The sequence below is a fragment of the Zea mays genome, chromosome 4 (genome assembly GCF_902167145.1).
Source record: "Zea mays cultivar B73 chromosome 4, Zm-B73-REFERENCE-NAM-5.0, whole genome shotgun sequence".
Classification (NCBI taxonomy): domain Eukaryota; kingdom Viridiplantae; phylum Streptophyta; class Magnoliopsida; order Poales; family Poaceae; genus Zea; species Zea mays.
Window position 1 is genome coordinate 188,386,146 of NC_050099.1, and position 19,352 is coordinate 188,405,497.

At 48.5% G+C, this 19,352-nt stretch overlaps 2 protein-coding genes and 1 long non-coding RNA gene across 3 annotated transcripts; 1 reads left to right on the top strand and 2 right to left on the bottom strand.

The window, feature by feature from the left end:
* Window positions 1-4,892: 4,892 nt before the first annotated feature.
* Window positions 4,893-6,418, top strand: LOC100276792 (uncharacterized). The gene has a single exon (NM_001150503.2). The coding sequence runs from the start codon at window positions 4,940-4,942 to the stop codon at window positions 6,275-6,277; it is 1,338 nt and encodes a 445-aa protein (NP_001143975.2). The 5' UTR covers window positions 4,893-4,939; the 3' UTR covers window positions 6,278-6,418.
* LOC100191809 (putative RING zinc finger domain superfamily protein) lies at window positions 6,295-16,550 on the bottom strand. The gene is made up of 3 exons (NM_001137234.1): window positions 15,779-16,550; window positions 6,604-7,385; window positions 6,295-6,530 (listed from the first exon to the last, which is right to left on the bottom strand). Exons 1-3 carry the CDS (start codon window positions 16,454-16,456, stop codon window positions 6,395-6,397), a joined length of 1,596 nt encoding a protein of 531 aa, NP_001130706.1. The 5' UTR covers window positions 16,457-16,550; the 3' UTR covers window positions 6,295-6,394.
* A 1,999-nt stretch (window positions 16,551-18,549) lies between these two features.
* On the bottom strand, window positions 18,550-18,974 carry LOC103654265 (uncharacterized). Its single transcript, XR_565990.2, has 2 exons — window positions 18,918-18,974; window positions 18,550-18,833 (listed from the first exon to the last, which is right to left on the bottom strand). It is a non-coding gene; the product is annotated as an uncharacterized lncRNA (long non-coding RNA).
* Between the last annotated feature and the right edge of the window lie 378 nt (window positions 18,975-19,352).

A 19,352-nucleotide genomic window follows, 5' to 3' on the forward strand; every position in this document is an offset into this window, starting at 1 on the left:
GAGATGCAAGGGCGAAGCACATGGTCGGTCGGTCAAAGCTGGCCCTACTTTTGATCAATTGATCTCCAAATATGCTAGCAAGAAGGCCGTTCTACACGATCGACCAACAAAAAAAAACCGGTCACCCGCTAAACCAAAACGACCGAATAAAAGGCCCAAAAGGCGACGCAACAAGCCTCGTCTATTCATCCTATGATGGTAGGATACTTTCCACTCACCTATTCATCGTCGATATATTGTCCTATTCAAATATGAAATGGTACGATGATGAACTCATGGTACATGCATAGTCCTTTTGTCTATTCAGACTGGGGGCACCTCCATTCTATATCTTTTGATCAGTTGATCAAATGGTCATGGCCGATGCAATCTGAAACACCCTTTATGCATTAGAACTCCATTGAATGATCACCTTATTGGTTTGAAAACCGATGACTTAAATTAGGCTTATGTCACATCCGGGTTTTAGGGGTCCAAAACCCGGGCGCGAAAATAATCACCAAGTGTGCTAGGATCAAGTCTCACACATATGATGACTCATGGTACAGAAACGAATGTCACATCATTAATATATACCAGAGTTCTTTACAAAATAGATAAATAATTACATCATATGCAGACAACGATCCATCAACCATAGGTGACTAGGAGACTACGACCTAGACCACTTACGAATTCATCATAGCATCCTTCACGTGCCTCATCATGTGGTACCTGTCCTTGACCTAGGGGGGATGTGAGTACAGCAAGGGTGAGCTCACATACGTTCAACGCTCAACAAGTTGTGGGGAATAATGTGCATGAACTCACCAAAGGTGGGAGCTCATGTGACGTGTAAGGCTTACCAAAGGAAATGGTTAAAGTTGAGCATTGCTTTTAAAGTTGGTCAAAATTTTATTAGCAGTTACTAAGTATAAATAGATACCAACCAAATTAAGTAAGAGGTCAAAATTGATAATAACACCCGCGATGCAATGCATATGACAGATTAAGTTTAGTTTCATAACTTAATCATGTGAGAGTCCTGAGCTTCTCATGACCGCGAGAACGACTGATATACCAGTTTTACACTCTGCAAAGGTTGCGCCCTTTACCCACAAGTTATGTATCCCGTCTAGCCAGGGTTAGCTAGACCCTTAGACACTTCCACGGTGAATGACTAGGGATCCACTACGAGGCCTTTACAAAGTTCCACTAGCTTCAGAAAACCCGTTACGGTTTCTAAGAAGCGCAATATAGGAACCCCTCGTCCAAAAAGCCATCGCAACATGATCAACCCGAGAACATCCCAATACGCAGATCCTCTACCGCCCTTGCCCCTTTCGGGTAAGGTAGTCCTCCACTAGCTTTCCTAATTAGTCAGTCAAGGGCGTCCATTTCCACCCTTGTGGTACCACAGATATCTCAAGCTAAGCTCCATGTTCCCATTAACACAATGATCTTGTCATGAACAATAATTAAAACAACAGTATAACTGGAACATGATCATAATATAATATTAATCCCAAAACTAGGTAGAGCAATAGCAAAACTACCCAAAAGTTCAGTGGTAAACAAGGTGTGGGATAAGCAAGTCTAGGGAAACCTAATAAGTCCCATCAGATTAACCTAAGCATGTCACAGTGATTAACAGGAACATTATTGGGTAAAGAAAAGTGACCAAGGGCACAACTTGCCTTAGACTTGAGATCCTCAACTACCAACTTGTACTTCAAGTGACTCGCAACCTCGCTGCTACTCGTAGCAATACAAACAAACAAGATATAGGCAAAATTAACATTACACCAAACATAAAAAGAAACTACATAATAATGATCTACGTGTCGTACCGAGAACCTAGGTTCGAGAACCACTAAATTCAGAATTACGGTTAAAGAGTTATGATTTTCTAAAAATTTAAGTGTTGGATAAAAAGAAACTAAGTGCATAATTTTTTAATCTAGATTTTACAACAAACTAAGGTTACCAGATGATAAGCAATATTATTATGAATTTAATGCAACTGGAATGGTGTAATTTGGAGTTAAAATGATCATGATATGATTTATCAAATTTTCTAGGATTAATTTTATACTAAAAATCATTTTTCCATATCAATTTGCGTAATTTAAATATCCCTAGGACTGCGGGCAATAATACTTAAGAGTGCAGGGGCTTCTTTATAATTAACAGGACCAATCGGAGATGATCTTTGCTTTAAGGTGGGCTGCGGGTTGATTCATAAAACATACAGGGACTCTTTAGTGATTTTTCCAGACCGAAGGGGTATCGGCCACTCTGAGCCACCCGATCTTGGCTGAACGACCCATATTAAATTAGATCACCATAAAACTGATGCACGCTCTCCACCATTAGATCCCAAATCGACGCTCCTAGTTTTAAAACCCGTGATCTATTCCGAGCTGATGGATTTGAGATCCACGGTTCAAAATCTATTCATGAAGGGGTATCCTTTGTTCTAATCTAGGTCGTCCATCATCGATCCGACAGCCACAATCTCATCTTCCCCGCGGAGCCAGTGAGGCGACAGAAATAGACCACACGACGGATGCCCTCGCCGATGAACACTGGTATGGCGCCCACACACCCCAAAACCAAAATAGACCATCCCTACGTGAAGCAGAGGTGTTCGGGAATGAGTTTAAAGGCGACATACCCAGGAAGATGACCTAGAGAGGTATCCGCGACAAGAAGCGGGCCGGTGGTGCTCCGACGAGCAATTAGGTGCACCCCGGTGTCTAATTCCCTAGAGTAGGGCCCCAGACACCTTTGACACGCTAGTGGCAAACCCCACTAGTGTGTCAAAGGTGCACAACCTCGCCCCAGCTCCCCCCTTACTTGCCTAAGACCCGACGGGGCGGTGCGAGGCACAGAGGAACTTATACCCTAAAGTCCGAGAGAGAACCACCCGCGAGATCCCCGGCAATGGCGGTCGCTGTTCGTTTCATCGATTTTGTTATGATGACGCGGAGAAGCTGACACCTAGGGTCCACCCGCAAGAGTGTGCCCACGCAGTTGAGACCGGTGAGCGGGCCCACCCGACAGGGCCAGTGAGGGCAAGCTGGCGCACACGTAGGAAATAAAGAGGCTGACGTGTGGGGGCCACATGTTGGCGCCGGGGATCCCCAGTTGGGCCACGCGCGAGAGGTAATTGGGTCGAGGGAAGTGAATCCGGCTCGGCAGTCGGCAGCAGGTTTAGTCTTTCTCTTTTTTCTATTTTCAGTTTTGTTTTCTCCCTAATTCAAATCGTAATTCCAAATCAAATTCAATTTTCAAATTCGAAGAGACAAAATAAAAATTCTAGCATACCAATGCAAAAATATATATATATATTTGCTTATTTATTTACTTATTATTACTTCTCTTTAAGTATATGCTCCAAATTATATAATAAAGATAAACTTACTTATGGCTTATTTTAGGAAAAATATGATGAGTGGTAATTAATTCAAAAATGAATATTTGTTTCCTACTTACTTTGAGTGAGATATATGTACATATGATTATATTTATTTACCTTGGTTTACTCTATTCCGATAGGTGTTTGTATGCATGAAATTTAATAAGTATGAGATTTACCAAATAGGAGTATTTCATATAGGACATCTTACCACCATTTTTACTTAAGACTTCAATTTAAGTATATAACCAAAATTTTATATTTACCATTTCCTAAACATTAAGCTTTAGAGATGTTTCTTATTCCATCATGATACAGTTTTGCAGTGCTACAACTTAGTTCTTACTTCGAAAACAAAATTACTTATGAAATCTTTTGTTTCCCAAAGGGTGCTAGCAGCGCATATGCTTTTGGTTCGTCAACCTCCACCAAAAGTCAGGGGTATATGTTGAGCACCAGAGATGTCCTTGCGGATGGTCCGGCCCTGAGGTCGAACGGTCCGGGGTCCGGACTGTCTGTCGTAGTGGCGCGGACTGGTTCGGACTTTCTGTCGTAGCGGCGCAGACCGTCCACGCGTACGCAGAATCAGTTAGGGTTCTAGATTTCTTACAGGATTTGTTAGCTAAATCTATGGGATTAACTCGAGAACCGACTTATAACAGGTCCAAACCTCTCCCTTTATATAGATGAAGGGTACGACCGATTGAACCTCCACAATCGATCCAATCAACTCTACTTATCGTTTTTAGCTTATATATTAGGAGTATATCTAGTTTAGCCTCCCTCTACCTCAAATCTTCACCTTCGTCCGAACGTACGCAGAAGAGCAGACGCTGCTGCGCCCAGGTCGCGGACCGTCCAGCGCTATGCCGCGGACCGTCTACGCCTCCGCAGAGAGCACCATCAGGTCACTACCCGGAGAAGAACAAGATTAATAACAGCTTAATCGTCGGTTTCGTCGTTCCGCCGATACGTTCTCATTGCGATCAAGGTAGGTTGTTCCCAAGCGCGGGCATGCTAGCCATTGATAGTATGTAATACAAATTAGTGTCGACGCACTTTTTATCGACTCCACTGGAAAAGAAGAAAAATAAGAAGAGTAAGATTTTTTAGTGACATGTCGGATGATGAGGAAACGGAGGAGGATTCCTGAACATCAACCATCCTAAATCAATGGAAGAGCTTCATGATGATATATCTTCCTAATACTATAGTGGTGGAACCACCCCCCCTAGACATACTGATACTACTTTTCTTCCTTTCTTTTAAAAAAAGGAAAACTAATTTGTAGAAAGCAAGGCAAACTCCCAGATCATTATTTAAAAAGCCGCTGGTTGTTTTTGTTTTGTTTGACTGGAATGAAAAGGCCAAGCCGAGGTCGCCGTGGAAGAGTCCGAGGCGCGCAGCCCAACAAGATTGACCTTGAACTTGTCGACCCAGACCACCCAGGTGGAGGTGAGGCGTCCAAGACTCCAAGCAAAGCAAGCAACCTGACATTGCCAATTGCCATCACCATCTTGGCAGAAATCCTCCTCCAAGATGGTCGTTTTGGGCCAACAACGTACGACTCCTCCCACAGGGGGGCTGCTGCCGGAGAAATCCGTGCAGGAGCAGAACTCAGTCTCATCATCTTCCTCCACCCGACAGATGATTGGAGGAGGTATCCAGTGGTGGAGCAGGTCGCTGTGGGTCAAGTCCAGGGCGTGGATCCGGAACCCCATGAACATGGCCCTGTCCGTCTGGATCCTGGCCGTCGGCGTCTCGGGCGCCATCCTCTTCATGGTGATGACGGGGATGCTCAACCGCGTGCTGCCAAGCAAGCCGCGGAGGGACACGTGGTTCGAGGTGAACAACCAGATCCTGAACGCGCTCTTCACCCTCATGTGCCTGTACCAGCACCCGAGGAGGTTCTACCACCTGGCCCTCGTGTGCCGCTGGAAGGCCGGCGACATGCACCAGCTCCGCCAAGCGTACTGCAAGGACGGGGCCTGCAAGCCCAACGAGAGGAAGCACATGACGGCTGTCATCCTGCTGCTCCACCTCAACTGCTTTGCTCAGTACGCGCTCTGTGGCCTCAACCTTGGCTACCGGAGGCCCCGGCGTCCGGTGGTCGGTGTCGCCCTCACCGTAGCGGTCGCCATCTGCGCGCCGGCCGTCGCTGGGATGTACAACAACCTCAGTCCTCTCGGGAGAGACTACGAGGCGCCGGCGCCGGCGGAGGGGATGATAATAAGTGAGGAAGAGTCGCAGCTCCAGCGCAAAACGCCCGACACCGAGAGGCGCTACTCGTTGGTGCCACGGCAAGGACAAGGAGAAGAACCGCAGTGGGTCGGCGGGCTGTGGGAGGACCTGTGGGACGACATGTCGCTGGCGTACCTGTCGCTGTTCTGCAGCTGCTGCGTGTTCGGGTGGAACGCGAGCAGGCTCGGCTTGGGCAACATGTACGTCCACGTCGCCACCTTCGTGCTCCTGTGCCTGGCGCCCTTCTTCATCTTGGACCTGGCGGCCATCAACGTGGACGACGAGGCGGTCAGGGACGCGCTGGGGCTGGCCGGCATCTTCCTCTGCGTGTTCGGCCTGCTCTACGGCGGATTCTGGAGGATCCAGATGCGCAGGCGGTTCGGCCTCCCCGAGAACCGCGCCTGCTGCGGCAAGCCGGACCTCACCGACTGCCTACTGTGGCTCTGCTGCTACCCGTGCTCGCTAGCGCAGGAGGTCCGTACGGCAGACGCCTACGAGGTGGTGGTGGTGCTGGACACGCCGATGCATCGCCATCCGACTCTGCAGGAAGAGCTGGCCACGATGCAGGAGCCACCAGATGAAGAAGAAGGAGGCGGTGTCATCCCCCCTTCGACAGTGTCAGCTACACGCTCATAAGCAGTACCCAACATGTACAGGATGAGCAGTTTCAATTTCAACATCAGGTGGTCATTTCAATGTATCCATGCAGCCGCTGAATATCATCATTAAAAAAAGCAGCAAAAACAGCCTTCTCTAGTAAAGATCATCTTCGTCGTCATCGTCGTCTTCATCTCTGATGATGTTGCGTTCATCCCACAGCGGGCAGGAGCAGCTTGCTTTCTTATTCTTCCATTCTTTCCCACAGGTGTAGCAGAACTCATAGCCGCACCTGCAATGCAACAGAGGGCTTTTTAGCACTGGCACACATAGTAGTTATCATAAAGGAGAATGCCTGGCCTTACACGCAGATCATGTGGTAGCAGCCCTCCGCAAGCTCGATCATGTGCTTGCATTTCACGCATTGGCGCCACAGCCTCTGCCTTGCCAGGTTCTGCAGCTTGGCATCTCCTGGGTGAGCGAGGGGGTACCACATCTTGTACTCAAAGCAACCCATGCCATCATGCCATGGGACTTTACAGCTCAGGCAGAAGGAGCCTCTGCATTTCACGCACTTCCTCAACGTGGCAGCATCAGCAGCCGTGTGCCTTGATGAGGACTCCTGCATCGGATGAATCACTTCCCCCAAGGACATCAAGGCCGAGCACCTGGGATACGGACAGTAGACCTTTTGGCTCGGAGGGATCTGTCCTTCCCTCATGCGCTGCACCATGATCTCTACCAGCCGCGGCGAAAGAAATACCCTCGAACCCTCCACACTGAGCTTCGTGGCGCATCCCTCTTGTGGGCAACCTGGGAGAGTTCCATTCAGCAGCTTAACTTTCACGTGCTCCTTCATGCACGAGAAGCAAAAGCGATGCGCGCACACTTCAACCGCATGGATTTTGGTAGCGTCAGTGTCTTCCAAGCAGATGGCGCAGCTTTCTCTTTTCTCCTCTCTAGCATTGGCAGAACGAGCCTTGGTGATCTCAGCGGCTAATGAATCTCTTGCTAATTTTACCACATGGCTGACTTGGCTTGCCCCAACGAGTGACACCTCACATTGATCAAACTTCCTTTTCACTGACAGAACCTGATTCATCATATCTGCCACCTTCTTCCCTGACGGGCGCCAAATGCCAAGCATCTGCAAATGCACAGAGTCTATGTTAGGAAATTCTGGTCACAAGAGTGATTCATTAGGTTTTCTCGAACACATAGGGGGTGCAGGTCAGGTAGGTATCATCATAAAACCAGATAACATTCTTAAGAAGTTGACTATTGAATTTTTAGATGTACACCAATAATTCTCCCACAGACCACAGCTGATCTGCTGAAACAAGAGGTGAAAAAAAAATTTATCGATGCACTGGACTAGATGCATATCAGATTTACACTTCTTGCTGAACAAATGACTCAAAACATCATGCAGTTGCATTACAACAAATGGTCCATTCTAGGGTTTACCTGCACCTTAGTGTTTGTGAGTACTGGATAACTGTAAACTGACATCTTAGTGAACTACCCATTGACTGGACATGATGTTTTGGTCAAGACATGGCTAAAAAACTACGGTGAAACCCACAAAGCTAATGATGTTTGACATCTCAAATTCTAACACTTATTTATGTTTCTGATGAACAGGGAGAGTAGAGAAAAATAATACAATGTTTTCAGTTCAAACTGGTCTTGAGAATCAACTATCAATGAAAAAGTCTGACCCATCTTATCCATATATTCTTTTTTCCCCCTGCAATGAAATAAGCAAGACAAGCAATGCATGTTCAGATAAGTTGGGTTCATGGCACCACAGAACAGTCATTTCTAGTATAGGCCAAGGCCTAATGTACCAAATCGCGTCCAGTACGCTACAGTGCTGCTAGCTCCTCAACTGACATGAAGCATCCAGTAAGATTCAGAACTGACAAATACTTGGCTGGTTGGCAGATGAGCCTCCTCAACCCCATGGGGCACCTTGTGCTCATCAATTCGGTTCTTGACAGCCATCTGAATTACGTCATGGGTGCAATGAAAATGCCTAAAGGGACAATCTGCGGCATCGACCAGCGCCGTCGAAGTTTCCTCTGGGCTGGCCAAAAAACAACCACTGGCGCCCACTGCCTTGTTGCCTGGGACTCTGTAACCAAAGGACGAGCTGATGGCGGCCTCGGTGTGAAGGATCTGGAAACTTGCAACACGTGCCTCCACCTGAGGCTCCTCCACCGCCTTCACAACTCGACATGCTCGTCTTGGGGGGCCTGGGAAAGACAACACATCTGCTTGGCTACCCTCACTGGTAACCTCCCCGGTGCCCACTGGCACGCCCTCCGCTCCGGCCTCCCTATCTATCGGGCAATCACTACTTGTGAAGTCAGAAATGGTCATGGCACCGCTTTCTGGCATGATGCTTGGTGCTCCGACAACGACCTTGCTTCAACCTTCCCCGCCCTCCTGTCGCATGTGAAGAACCCTGAGCTTGGCATCCATGACGTGCTGACTCAAGGTCTTCAGTCCACCCTGGTCACCCGCCTCTCGGAACAGGCCAGGCAGGAACTTGCTGCACTGAACGAAAAGCTTAACTTGGTCACCCTCACCGCTGCCCCAGATGTCAGACACTGAGCAGTCACCAAAAAATATGGGAACCTCTGCACTGGCCTCCTGTACAAGTTACTCAAAAATCAAAGACTTCTCCCCAATGTCCACCTTCGTCTGGAAGAACAAAGCTCCCCCGAGAGTCCGGTTTTTGGCTTGGCTTGCGTCAAAGGACAGGTTACAGACCCGGGTGAACATCAAAAAGAAAGGCATTATGGAGGACAATATATGCGAAATCTGCCACGCAACACCAGAAACAACAATGCACATTCTCTTCAACTGTGGTTTTGCAACGACCTTCTGGAGATCCCGGAGGACACCAACTGCAAGAGACTCCATTTCCTCCCCCACCCCCGAACCTGCATGGCCAAAACTTCACCACTCTCACCCTTCACTGCTACTGGCATCTCTGGAAGAGAAGGAATGTCAGGGTCTTCAGGGAGGAGATGACTTCACTACAATCCACTCTCTGTTCGCCTGCAGAGCAGACGCCTGTCTTTGGGCACACCGCCTCCACCCAAGCAGACGCCATCTACCTACTCCTTGGTGTAATATTCTAAGCCCCACGTAGCAACCCCCCCCTTCTATGCTGTTATAGATACCTTTGTGGGGCGCCAGTATTCAAGGAGAAGGACGGCTAAGGAACCGAATGCCAGCAGGGATAGTTAAGGAAAGACAATCAACAAATAAGGAGAAAAGGGCAGGTAACAATTGTGACTACAAATCAGGGATACTTAGTTTCCTTAGCTAGTTGGTTGCCAAATAATAGCAGATTAGTTCCTTAAAATATCTGCTTGTTTTCTTGAGCTGTAAGTCGTCTGCCTCTATAAAGGTGCAGGCTGTAGTTTGTATTAGGCATCCAAGAAATAAAGATCCTCCTTAGGGCGGGATCGTCTTGGGTCATCCTGGCTGGGCACAACGCCAGCACAGGGAACCTAGACGGTCAGCGTCCTCCTCTTCCCTACGCACTGCGTCATTCCAACATCCCCCTCCACTCACCCTTGAGAGACACCAGGAAACACAAGTTACAGACTTACCAGAGGGAAGTCGGTAACAAATTGGTATCAGATTCAGACGTCGCATCGACAACCATGTCCGGCGGCGTGACCGATCCTGACGGCAAGAGCAGCGATCAGAAGTTGGACTTCCTCATGGACGCGATGAATTGGGTGCTGGGCCAACTGACCACCATGAATGGTCGCCTTGATTGCCATGATCAACGGCTGGCGCAAGTGGAGACGGAGCCAACCGGCGGTGTCCAGCTGGAGGATATCACGGAGACCGACGACAATGATGTTCCGCCAAACCACGGCGGTCGCAACAGCACCAACGGCGGCCGCGGTGGCGCACGTCGTGGCCGTGGGGACGGCGGCGACTTCTACGGTTGTCATGACCGTTACGTCGGGCCAGAGGGCTATGGCCGCGGAGGTGGTCGCGCCCGTGATGAGGAGGGCGCCATCCGGCCACCACGACCCAACTTCCCCTCCTTCAACGGGGAATCCGACCCGTTGACATGGATCAACAAATGCAACACATACTTTCGTGGTATGCATACCCTTGCAGAGGAGAAGGTGTGGATCGCATCGCTTCATCTGGAGGGCGTCCCAGCAGAATGGTACTACGCCTTGGAGAGGGATCATGGCATCCTCTCCTGGGCCCGATTCGTCGACTTCGTCCACATGCGGTTCGGACCACCTCTCCGAACCAATGGCTTGGTGGAATTGAAGGCACTCTACCGAACTAAGACGGTGGAAAAGTATCAACGTCAATTCTCCTTATTACTTTGTCGTTGTGATGATTTGTCACCGTCGCAGCAGGTCAACATGTTCACAGCAGGCCTGGGTGAGCCCCTCCGTACCGACGTGGAGCTCCTCGCACCGACCAACCTGCAGATTGCCATGAGTCTGGCCAAGGCATATGAGCGCAGAGCAGAAGCTGTCTCCGTCCAGAAGACTGCGACTGCCAGTCGTATTCCAGGATTGGGGGCCAAGACGACGACACCACCTCGCCCACGCTTCAAGCGCCTCACGCCGGCGGAGCTAGCAGCCAAGCGTGCGAGTGGGGAATGCTACCACTGCCCCGAGAAATACTCCGCCGAAGGCGACCACAAGTGCTCGTCGAAGGGGGTGTTCCTGTTAGAAATGGAGGACAACGAGGACGAGGAGACTGCCTTAGCAGATCTGGGCATTTCCTTGCATGCCCTCACCGTCATCGACGTCAACAACACCATGAAGCTCCATGTCGCTGTCCAGGGCTTGACCTTGGTGGCGTTGGTCGACACTGGCTCGACACACACCTTCATCCAGGAGGCGGTGGCTTCCCGACTCGGCATCCAAGTCGACCCCTGTCCAGGCCTCTCCGTCAAGGTGGCTAACGGGGATCGTGTCACTAGCAGCGGCGTCTACCCCAAACTGCGCCTCACAATCGACGACGAGGCCTTCGATGTCACCTGCTTCGGCCTTCCGCTGGTCGGCTTTGACGTCGTGCTCGGCGTTCAGTGGCTCGGTTCCCTAGGTCCAATCTTATGGAACTTCAGCACCCTGTCAATGGAGTTTTGGCGACACGGTCGTACAGTTTGCTGGACTGGGTGGGGGCGCCAACACCCCAGTGTGCAGCACTGACCGAGCCACAGGAGCTGCTGACAGCCCTACTGGACTCTTACGCCAACATCTTCGCCACGCCAAGAGGTCTTCCTCCACCTCGACGCCACGACCATCGCATCCGACTCCTGCCAGGGACGGCCCCAGTGGCGGTCCGTCCTTATCGCTACCCACAGCTGCTGAAGGATGAGATCGAGCGGCAATGCGAGGACATGTTGCAACAAGGGATTATCCGGTACTCCTGGTAAAGAAGGCGGATAACTCGTGGCGCTTCTGTGTCGACTACCGCGAGCTCAACCACAAGACGGTGAAGGACAAGTTTCTAATTCCGGTGGTCGACGAACTTCTTGATGAACTCTGCGGAGCTCGCTTCTTCACCAAGCTCGACCTCCGGAGTGGCTACCATCAAGTGCGCATGCACCCTGCTGACGTGGAGAAGACTGCCTTTCGCACACACATGGTAATGCCATTCGGCCTCACCAATGCGCCATCCACATTTCGGTCGCTGATGAATGATATTTTGAAGCCATTTATCCGTCAATTCGTACTGGTTTTCTTCGATGATATTTTGGTCTTTAGCGACTCTTGGGCAGCCCATCTGCAGCATGTGAAACAGGTGTTTGAGGTCCTCCAGACACACAAGCTGGCACTCAAACAGTCCAAGTGCTCCTTCGGCACGACGTCCGTCGCATACCTAGGGCATATCATTTCAGTTCAGGGCGTCGCCATGGATCCAGACAAGATCGCTGCCGTGGAAGCCTGGCCACGACCGCGCTCCTTCAGGGCGCTACGGGGCTTTCTCGGCCTCACTGGATATTACCGCAAGTTTATTGCGGGTTATGGAGCGGTCGCAGCACCCCTCATGGCGCTACTCAAGTGGGAGGCTGTCCGCTGGTCCGAGGAGGCCGAAGATGCTTTTGTTCAACTGAAACAAGCTCTCATGACGGCCCCGCTGCTGCAAATGCCAGATTTCACCAAGAGGTTCGTCGTCGATTGTGATGCCTCCGGTGTGGGTTTTGGCGTCGTGCTACACCAAGGAGAGGGAGATATTGCTTACTTCAGTCGGGCAGTGGCAACCCATCATCAGAAATTACCGGCATATGAAAGAGAGCTTATTGGCCGTGTTAAAGCAGTCCGCCACTGGAGGCCCTATCTGTGGGGGCGTCCATTCACAGTAAGGACTGATCACTATAGCCTCAAGTTCCTTCTTGATCAGCGTCTATCCACCATTCCCCAACATACATGGGTTAGTAAGTTGTTTGGCTATGACATCACTGTTGAGTACAGACCGAGCAAATTGAATGGTGCAGCAGATGCGTTATCTCGGCGTAATGAGGAAGATGCAGCTCTCAACGTCATATCCACTCCGCAGTTTCACTTGTTTGAGACTCTGAGAGCAGAAGCCGACAGTGACCCTCAAGTGTCGGAACTACGCAACAAACTCACAGCAGGAACCGCCAAGGAAGGGTGGGCGCTTAGGGATGGTCTGCTCCAATTTCAAGGAAAAGTGTTTGTGCCAGCAGCATCATCAGTTTGGCCAGTGCCCTTAGGATGCTCACAACAGTGGTCATGAAGGCAGTGAGAAAACATTACATCGGTGGCGAGCATCATTCTTCAACCCTCAAGCAGCACGTCGGGTCAGGGAGTTTGTCAAGGGCTGCACCATTTGCCAGAAGAACAAAACTGAACATTTACATCCAGCAGGGCTGCTCCAGCCTCTACCAGTCCCGTCAGAAGTTTGGAGTGACATTGCAATGGACTTTGTGGAAGGATTTCCCAAAGTTGGCGGTAAATCAGTAATTCTCACTGTGGTAGACAGATTCTCCAAGTTTGCACATTTTATTCCGCTTGGTCACCCATACACAGCTGCATCGGTAGCCAAGGCATTCTTTGAGGAGATTGTGCGACTTCATGGCATTCCATGCTCCATAGTAAGCGACCGGGATACGGTCTTTACTAGTCTCTTTTGGACAGAACTGTTCCGCCTTGCTGGCGTCAAGCTTCTCCTGAGCTCAGCATTCCATCCACAGACGGATGGTCAGTCAGAGGTGGTCAATAGGGTCATTGTCATGTATCTTCGCTGCTTGGCAGGTGACAGGCCAAAGACTTGGTTACAATGGCTTCCTTGGGCCGAGTTTTGTTACAATTCTTCCTACCAGACGGCTGCTAAGTGCACTCCTTTCAGAATTGTGTATGGGCGTGACCCTCCAACCCTGCTGTCCTATCAGCCGGGAACAGCTTGTGTCGCTGCAGTAGATCACCAACTGTTGGCTCGGGATGAATTTTTGAAGGAGATCAAGAACCGTCTGCTCCAGGCCCAAGTTACCATGATGCACGCACACGACAAGAACCGCAGGGCAGTCCAATATGCAGTAGGGGACTGGGTTTGGCTGCGGCTACAACAACGTTCGGCGGTTGGTGTAATGTCTGCAGCTCATTCCAAACTGGGACCAAAGTTTTACGGTCCTTATCAAATCCAGCAATGCATTGGGGAGGTCTCCTACAGGTTGAAGCTTCCGGCCAAGGCCCGGAACCATGACGTCTTTCATGTCGCCCTCCTCAAGAAGTTTGAAGGCACACCCCCAGCAGAAGTGGTTCCCTTGCCAGATATTCTACATGGTAAAGTACTTCCTACTCCAGCCAAGGTGGTCAAATCACGTTTAAACAGAGGTGTGTGGGAGTTGCTGGTACAGTGGGTTGGACAGGCCGCGTCTGATGCATCCTGGGAGCAGCTTGATGAGTTCAAACGTCGCTATCTAGATATACAGCTCACGGACGAGCTGTTTGTTGGGGAGGAGGGAAATGTTATAGATACCTCTGTGGGGCGCCAGTATTCAAGGAGAAGGGCGGCTAAGGAACCGAATGCCAGCAGGGATAGTTAAGGAAAGACAATCAGCAAATAAGGAGAAAAGGGGCAGGTAACAATTGTGGCTACAAATCAGGGATACTTAGTTTCCTTAGCTAGTTGGTTGCCAAATAATAGCAGATTAGTTCCTTAAAATATCTGCTTGTTTTCTTGAGTTGTAAGTCGTCTGCCTCTATAAAGGCGCAGGCTGTAGTTTGTATTAGGCATCCAAGAAATAAAGATCCTCCTTAGGGCGGGATCGTCTTGGGTCATCCTGGCTGGGCACAACGCCAGCACAGGGAACCTAGTCGGTCAGCGTCCTCCTCTTCCCTACGCACTGCTTCATTCCAACATCCCCCTCCACTCACCCTTGAGAGACACCAGGAAACACAAGTTACGGACTTACCAGAGGGAAGTCGGTAACATATGCTTATGTTCCCCTCTCTCCCTAACCCCATGTATCTTTCTTCTATATGCTTTGAGATGTAGTACCCTTCCAATGTAAATTGCCGTCCCCATGGCTAATGCAATGGAATCCAGGCCCTTGACAGTCAAAAAAAAAGATTCAGAACTGAACAGACATTGAAACAAACGAAATATCCTAAGCACATGGAAACAGAAGCACTAGCCTAAGACCTAAGCACACTGAAGATGTACACAACACCAAAAACTGGCACTGAACTAGACATATCTTTAGGTTTACCATTCTTACTGAACAGGTGAATTAAAACATGTAACACAATTCAGTTGTGTTACAACAAATGCTTCATTTTTAGTGTTATACATATAACTAAATGTTTGTGAGTATTGAGTACGACTGACTTCTTAGTGAACTAACCATTGACTGAAAACATGATGATTGATCAAGGCATGGGTAAAGAAATACATTGAAACCACAAAAAAAGTTAAGGGTGGTAACATCTCAAATTCTAACACTTAGGTTTCTGCTTTTTTTAACTAACAAAGCAGGACTTTCATATGTTTCTCATGAATAGTGAGAGCAGAAAAAGCAGTACAACGTTTTCAAATTGAACTGGTAAATGAAAGAAGGAATCAACAAAACAACAGAAACCATTGAGAACTGGCTATCAATGAAAAAGTCTGACGGATAGATTATATCCTTATTCCTCTGTGCTGTAATAAGCAAGACAAGCAGCGCAAGTTTAGATAAGTAGTCCAATTATAGTCTAAAGTAAATTACCAAATCCTGTTCAGTAGACAGTACAGCGCTGCTAGCTTGTCCACTCAGATGAGTACCCAGTAAGATTCAGAATTGAACCAATACTAAAACAGGGAAATATCCTAAGCACATGGAAACAGCAGCGCCAAATCTATCTACTAAAATAGTTTTTTTATTGATTCAACTAGACTCGTTCTCTACTAACGATATCTCTTAGGCAAGTCATGAAGTCAATCAACTAATATAAAATAGATGGAGGATTTATCTTGAAGTTTCTTTTTAATCATGGATTTATCCAGGAGTTGGCATTTGGCATGTCATACATGCTTGTAGAGAGGGCCGTAACCCGTAACCATGGTGACACTGCGGATGCCCAGCCCCAGAGCTGCGTCGAGGCCTTCCATCAGCGCCATCAACTCCACCATCATGCGGCCACCCACGAAGCGCTCCACCAGCTTCTGTATCCTAAGGACCTCCTCCCCCTGCGGCCCATAGATAGCGACGGCGAGCACGGCGACGCTGGGGTCCCGGTCCCGCGGGGCCACAACCTCCCTGCTCGCCATGCCCTTGGAGAAGACGCGGAACGGCGGGCAGGGCGAGGACTCGACGGGGCGCTCGAAGTAGTCGCCGTCGTGGTCCCACTGTTCCTCGGGGATGGCAGCGAGGTCGCGGGCGAAGAGGGCGTCGTGCGCGACGACGCGGGCGTTGGCGGCGGCTCGGGCGTTGGCGGCTCGGCAGGCCTCGGCGTCGCGGCGGTCCTCCTCTGCGCGCGCGAGATCGGCGGCCTGGACGGCGAAGGCGTAGGTGGCGTCGGAGGATGACTCTGGGGCGGCTTGCGACGATGATGACGGGGCGGCGGCATTGGGCAAGCCGAGGGAGGCTTGGATGGCCTCGGCGACCTGGAGCTGGAAGGCAAGGTCGAGGTCGGAGGCCGAGATGGCGGCGGAGAATGCGAGGGCGACCTGCTCGTGCAGGGCGGCGAGGTCGTCACCGCCGTCCATGGCTGGCAACGGCGGCGGGAGTCGGTCGCTTCTCGCTTGGGGAGGCGAGACAAAGCAGTCGATCGTCTCGATCAAGAAAGAAAGAAAGAAAAGCAGTCGTTCGTTGTGGGCCGGCTGTTGCCGTCTAGTGGGCGTGGGCTTGGCAGACCGGGCTGGCCTATGTGAGGCCGCGCTCCAATTCACTCACTATTTTGTTTGTTTGTTTATATATATACACTAGGTCCGTGCGTTACAACGGGGACATATAATATCTCGATAACTTATATATACAAATATGTGTTATGCAGTTATGAGATAGAGGATGACATCCGCGAGCTATCTGGGATGACATCGAAGAGAAATTCGGGCCTGTGATGCACGGGCACTCACCTAGTAGTGTATTATATAAGATAGGTCAGTGCCCGTGCATTGCACCTAGTTGTGAATGAACTGGAACTGAGTGAACATAAAAAGAAAAATGATATCCAATTAAATTGTCTATACTGCATGTTTTAGTCATCGCCTGATTAAGCATCCACTTGAAGCCAATAGCAGTAGTGCACTCATTCTTGGAATCACCTCTCCTCAGCAGCTGATACACGCACAAAAGAATTTGGCTAGGGCTGAATCACCCATCTACCAGTTAGCACGGTCGCTCGTACTATGAGAGCAATGTCGAGGGGTATACCAATGAAGTAGTAGCATCCGGCGTTGATGTAGGCAACGATTGCTTGCCACCTGCAGCCAACGCCCACTCCTTCATCAGTCGTTGCCTAGTGAGCAAAAAGCTCAGTACCAGTAGTAGTGGGAAGAACACAACAAATGCATTACTGAAGGCGGATAAGTCTGTTCTCCAGTGAACTAACTTATATAAAAACTGTAGTGACACTTGGATTATACCTATGACCTATGGTTTAATAGTGTCATTTTAGTTAAATACATAGCGCTATTTCCCCAAGTTTATGAAAAGGAGATTACTGGTTTACTGATCTTCCCATTTCTCTTAACCTCTTAATACCTTAGCATTAGTCGCACATCAGTTAGTGAAGATGTACATGAATTAAAGAAAAAGAATTCCAACCTCAAATATCCCAACAGCAAGGCAAACACAATGATCGTCTTCGCCAAAAGCAGGAGCACAATGGACAACACTCGTCCGACCATCATCCGTGACATAGTTATCCGCAATAACTCTAAACGCACTCTCTTGAAGTTCAATAAAAAAAATCAAATAGAGCAGTATATATGTAACCAAAAAAGGTAACAACCCTAAGCAATTATAAGAACCAAAAAGCTACAGGTACATCAATAATTCTTTGCTTTAGATGATAAATTTGAGCCCCCAGCACCCCACAGGGCTACCAACAACATATTATAAGTATAATTGTAGCTACAAAAAATGTAAAAATAAAAACAAACCACAACATAAACCGAATAGCAGTAGTCACATAACTAAATAAGCATCCAGGTTTGCACCCCTGAAGTTAACAACTCAACACAAACATAATAACCAAATAACTAATAAAGCAGTACCAGGCATGCGTTACACAAAGCGTTACACAAAGGAGCTCCAACCTAACAGCTCAACTAAAACCTACAGTACAACAAGGACTCGCTCAGGAGCACACAGAAGTCCAGTTTAAACTAAAGATGCCCATCCCCTAGTCTTCACTCCTTGGATGACTTGTTGATCAGGGACTTGTGAATGTGCGGTATGACACCTCCGCCTGCGATGGTGCCCTTGGTGAGTGTCCAGCTCCTCGTCTCCACGAATAGCTAGCTGCAAATGGCGAGGGGTGATACGCTTCACCTTCAAATCCTTGCTAGCATTCCCAGCTAGCTGCAAATGGCTCACAAGTTAGATCCATACAAAAAATATTATGCATGAAAATGTAATATTTCACATGCTTGTAACTCGCTGGAAATGCAACAAGAACTCGTCTGATTGTCACAACTAATCACAAAAAAACTCTTGTACATGTTCATACAAATGAGGAAGAATGATGACATTAAAACATTTCAGCTGGATGGAAAACAAATAAAAATTGAGTGAACAAACATAAAGGATGGGAAACAAATTAACTACCAAAAATTTTGTTGTCACCAAAGCAATATAAACAATATAAGCATTTCATGAGAAATGGTAGTCAGAAAATTTATGGCATACATTGTTATATAGATCCCCTTGGTATACCAAATTCTGTTTACTACAAAATTGAGTGAACAAACATAAAGGGCCCATTAAGCCCAATAGCACTCTTAGCAACTAATAATAAGATGATCATATAGAAGTCTGAACATATTCCAGCAAGCTCTCAAACTATGGTGTTTGCTGCGCTAGCAATCCTAGGCCAAAGATCAGCACACTCCTTGCCGATAGGTCCAGTGATAGCGGAACCTACAAGACAAATTTGATAGTTTGTCATGCCATGCCAAACAGAATAGGCCCAATGCTGGAGGAATTATAGTGGACAATTCATACCTTTCATCTCACCCTTGGGATTCACAATCACTCTAGCATTATCTGCAAATGAAAGGCAGCAACCCAGGTCAGTTCAACATTTAATATCAAAAAAGGTAGAGCCAAGTCAGTTCAACAATTAATAACAAAAAAGCTAGAGCAGGTCAGTTCAACAGTTAATAACAAAAAAGGTAGAGCCAGGCCAGTTCAACAATTAATAACAAGAGAAAAGGCAGAAGAATAGACAGTAGAAATCAATAGAAGACTTAAACAATCAAGTATTCCAAAGCACCGGAACTTAGCATGGAATCATCATAAGTATTAAAAGAAGAAAATATGTCTCATGGCCAGTCCCAAAGTTTCAATGCAGTGATGCCACTACCCAAGGCAATGGAATTTGAGACCATTTCAAATGGAGGATGGCCTCAAGGATGAAAATCCTCACCAGCAAACCTC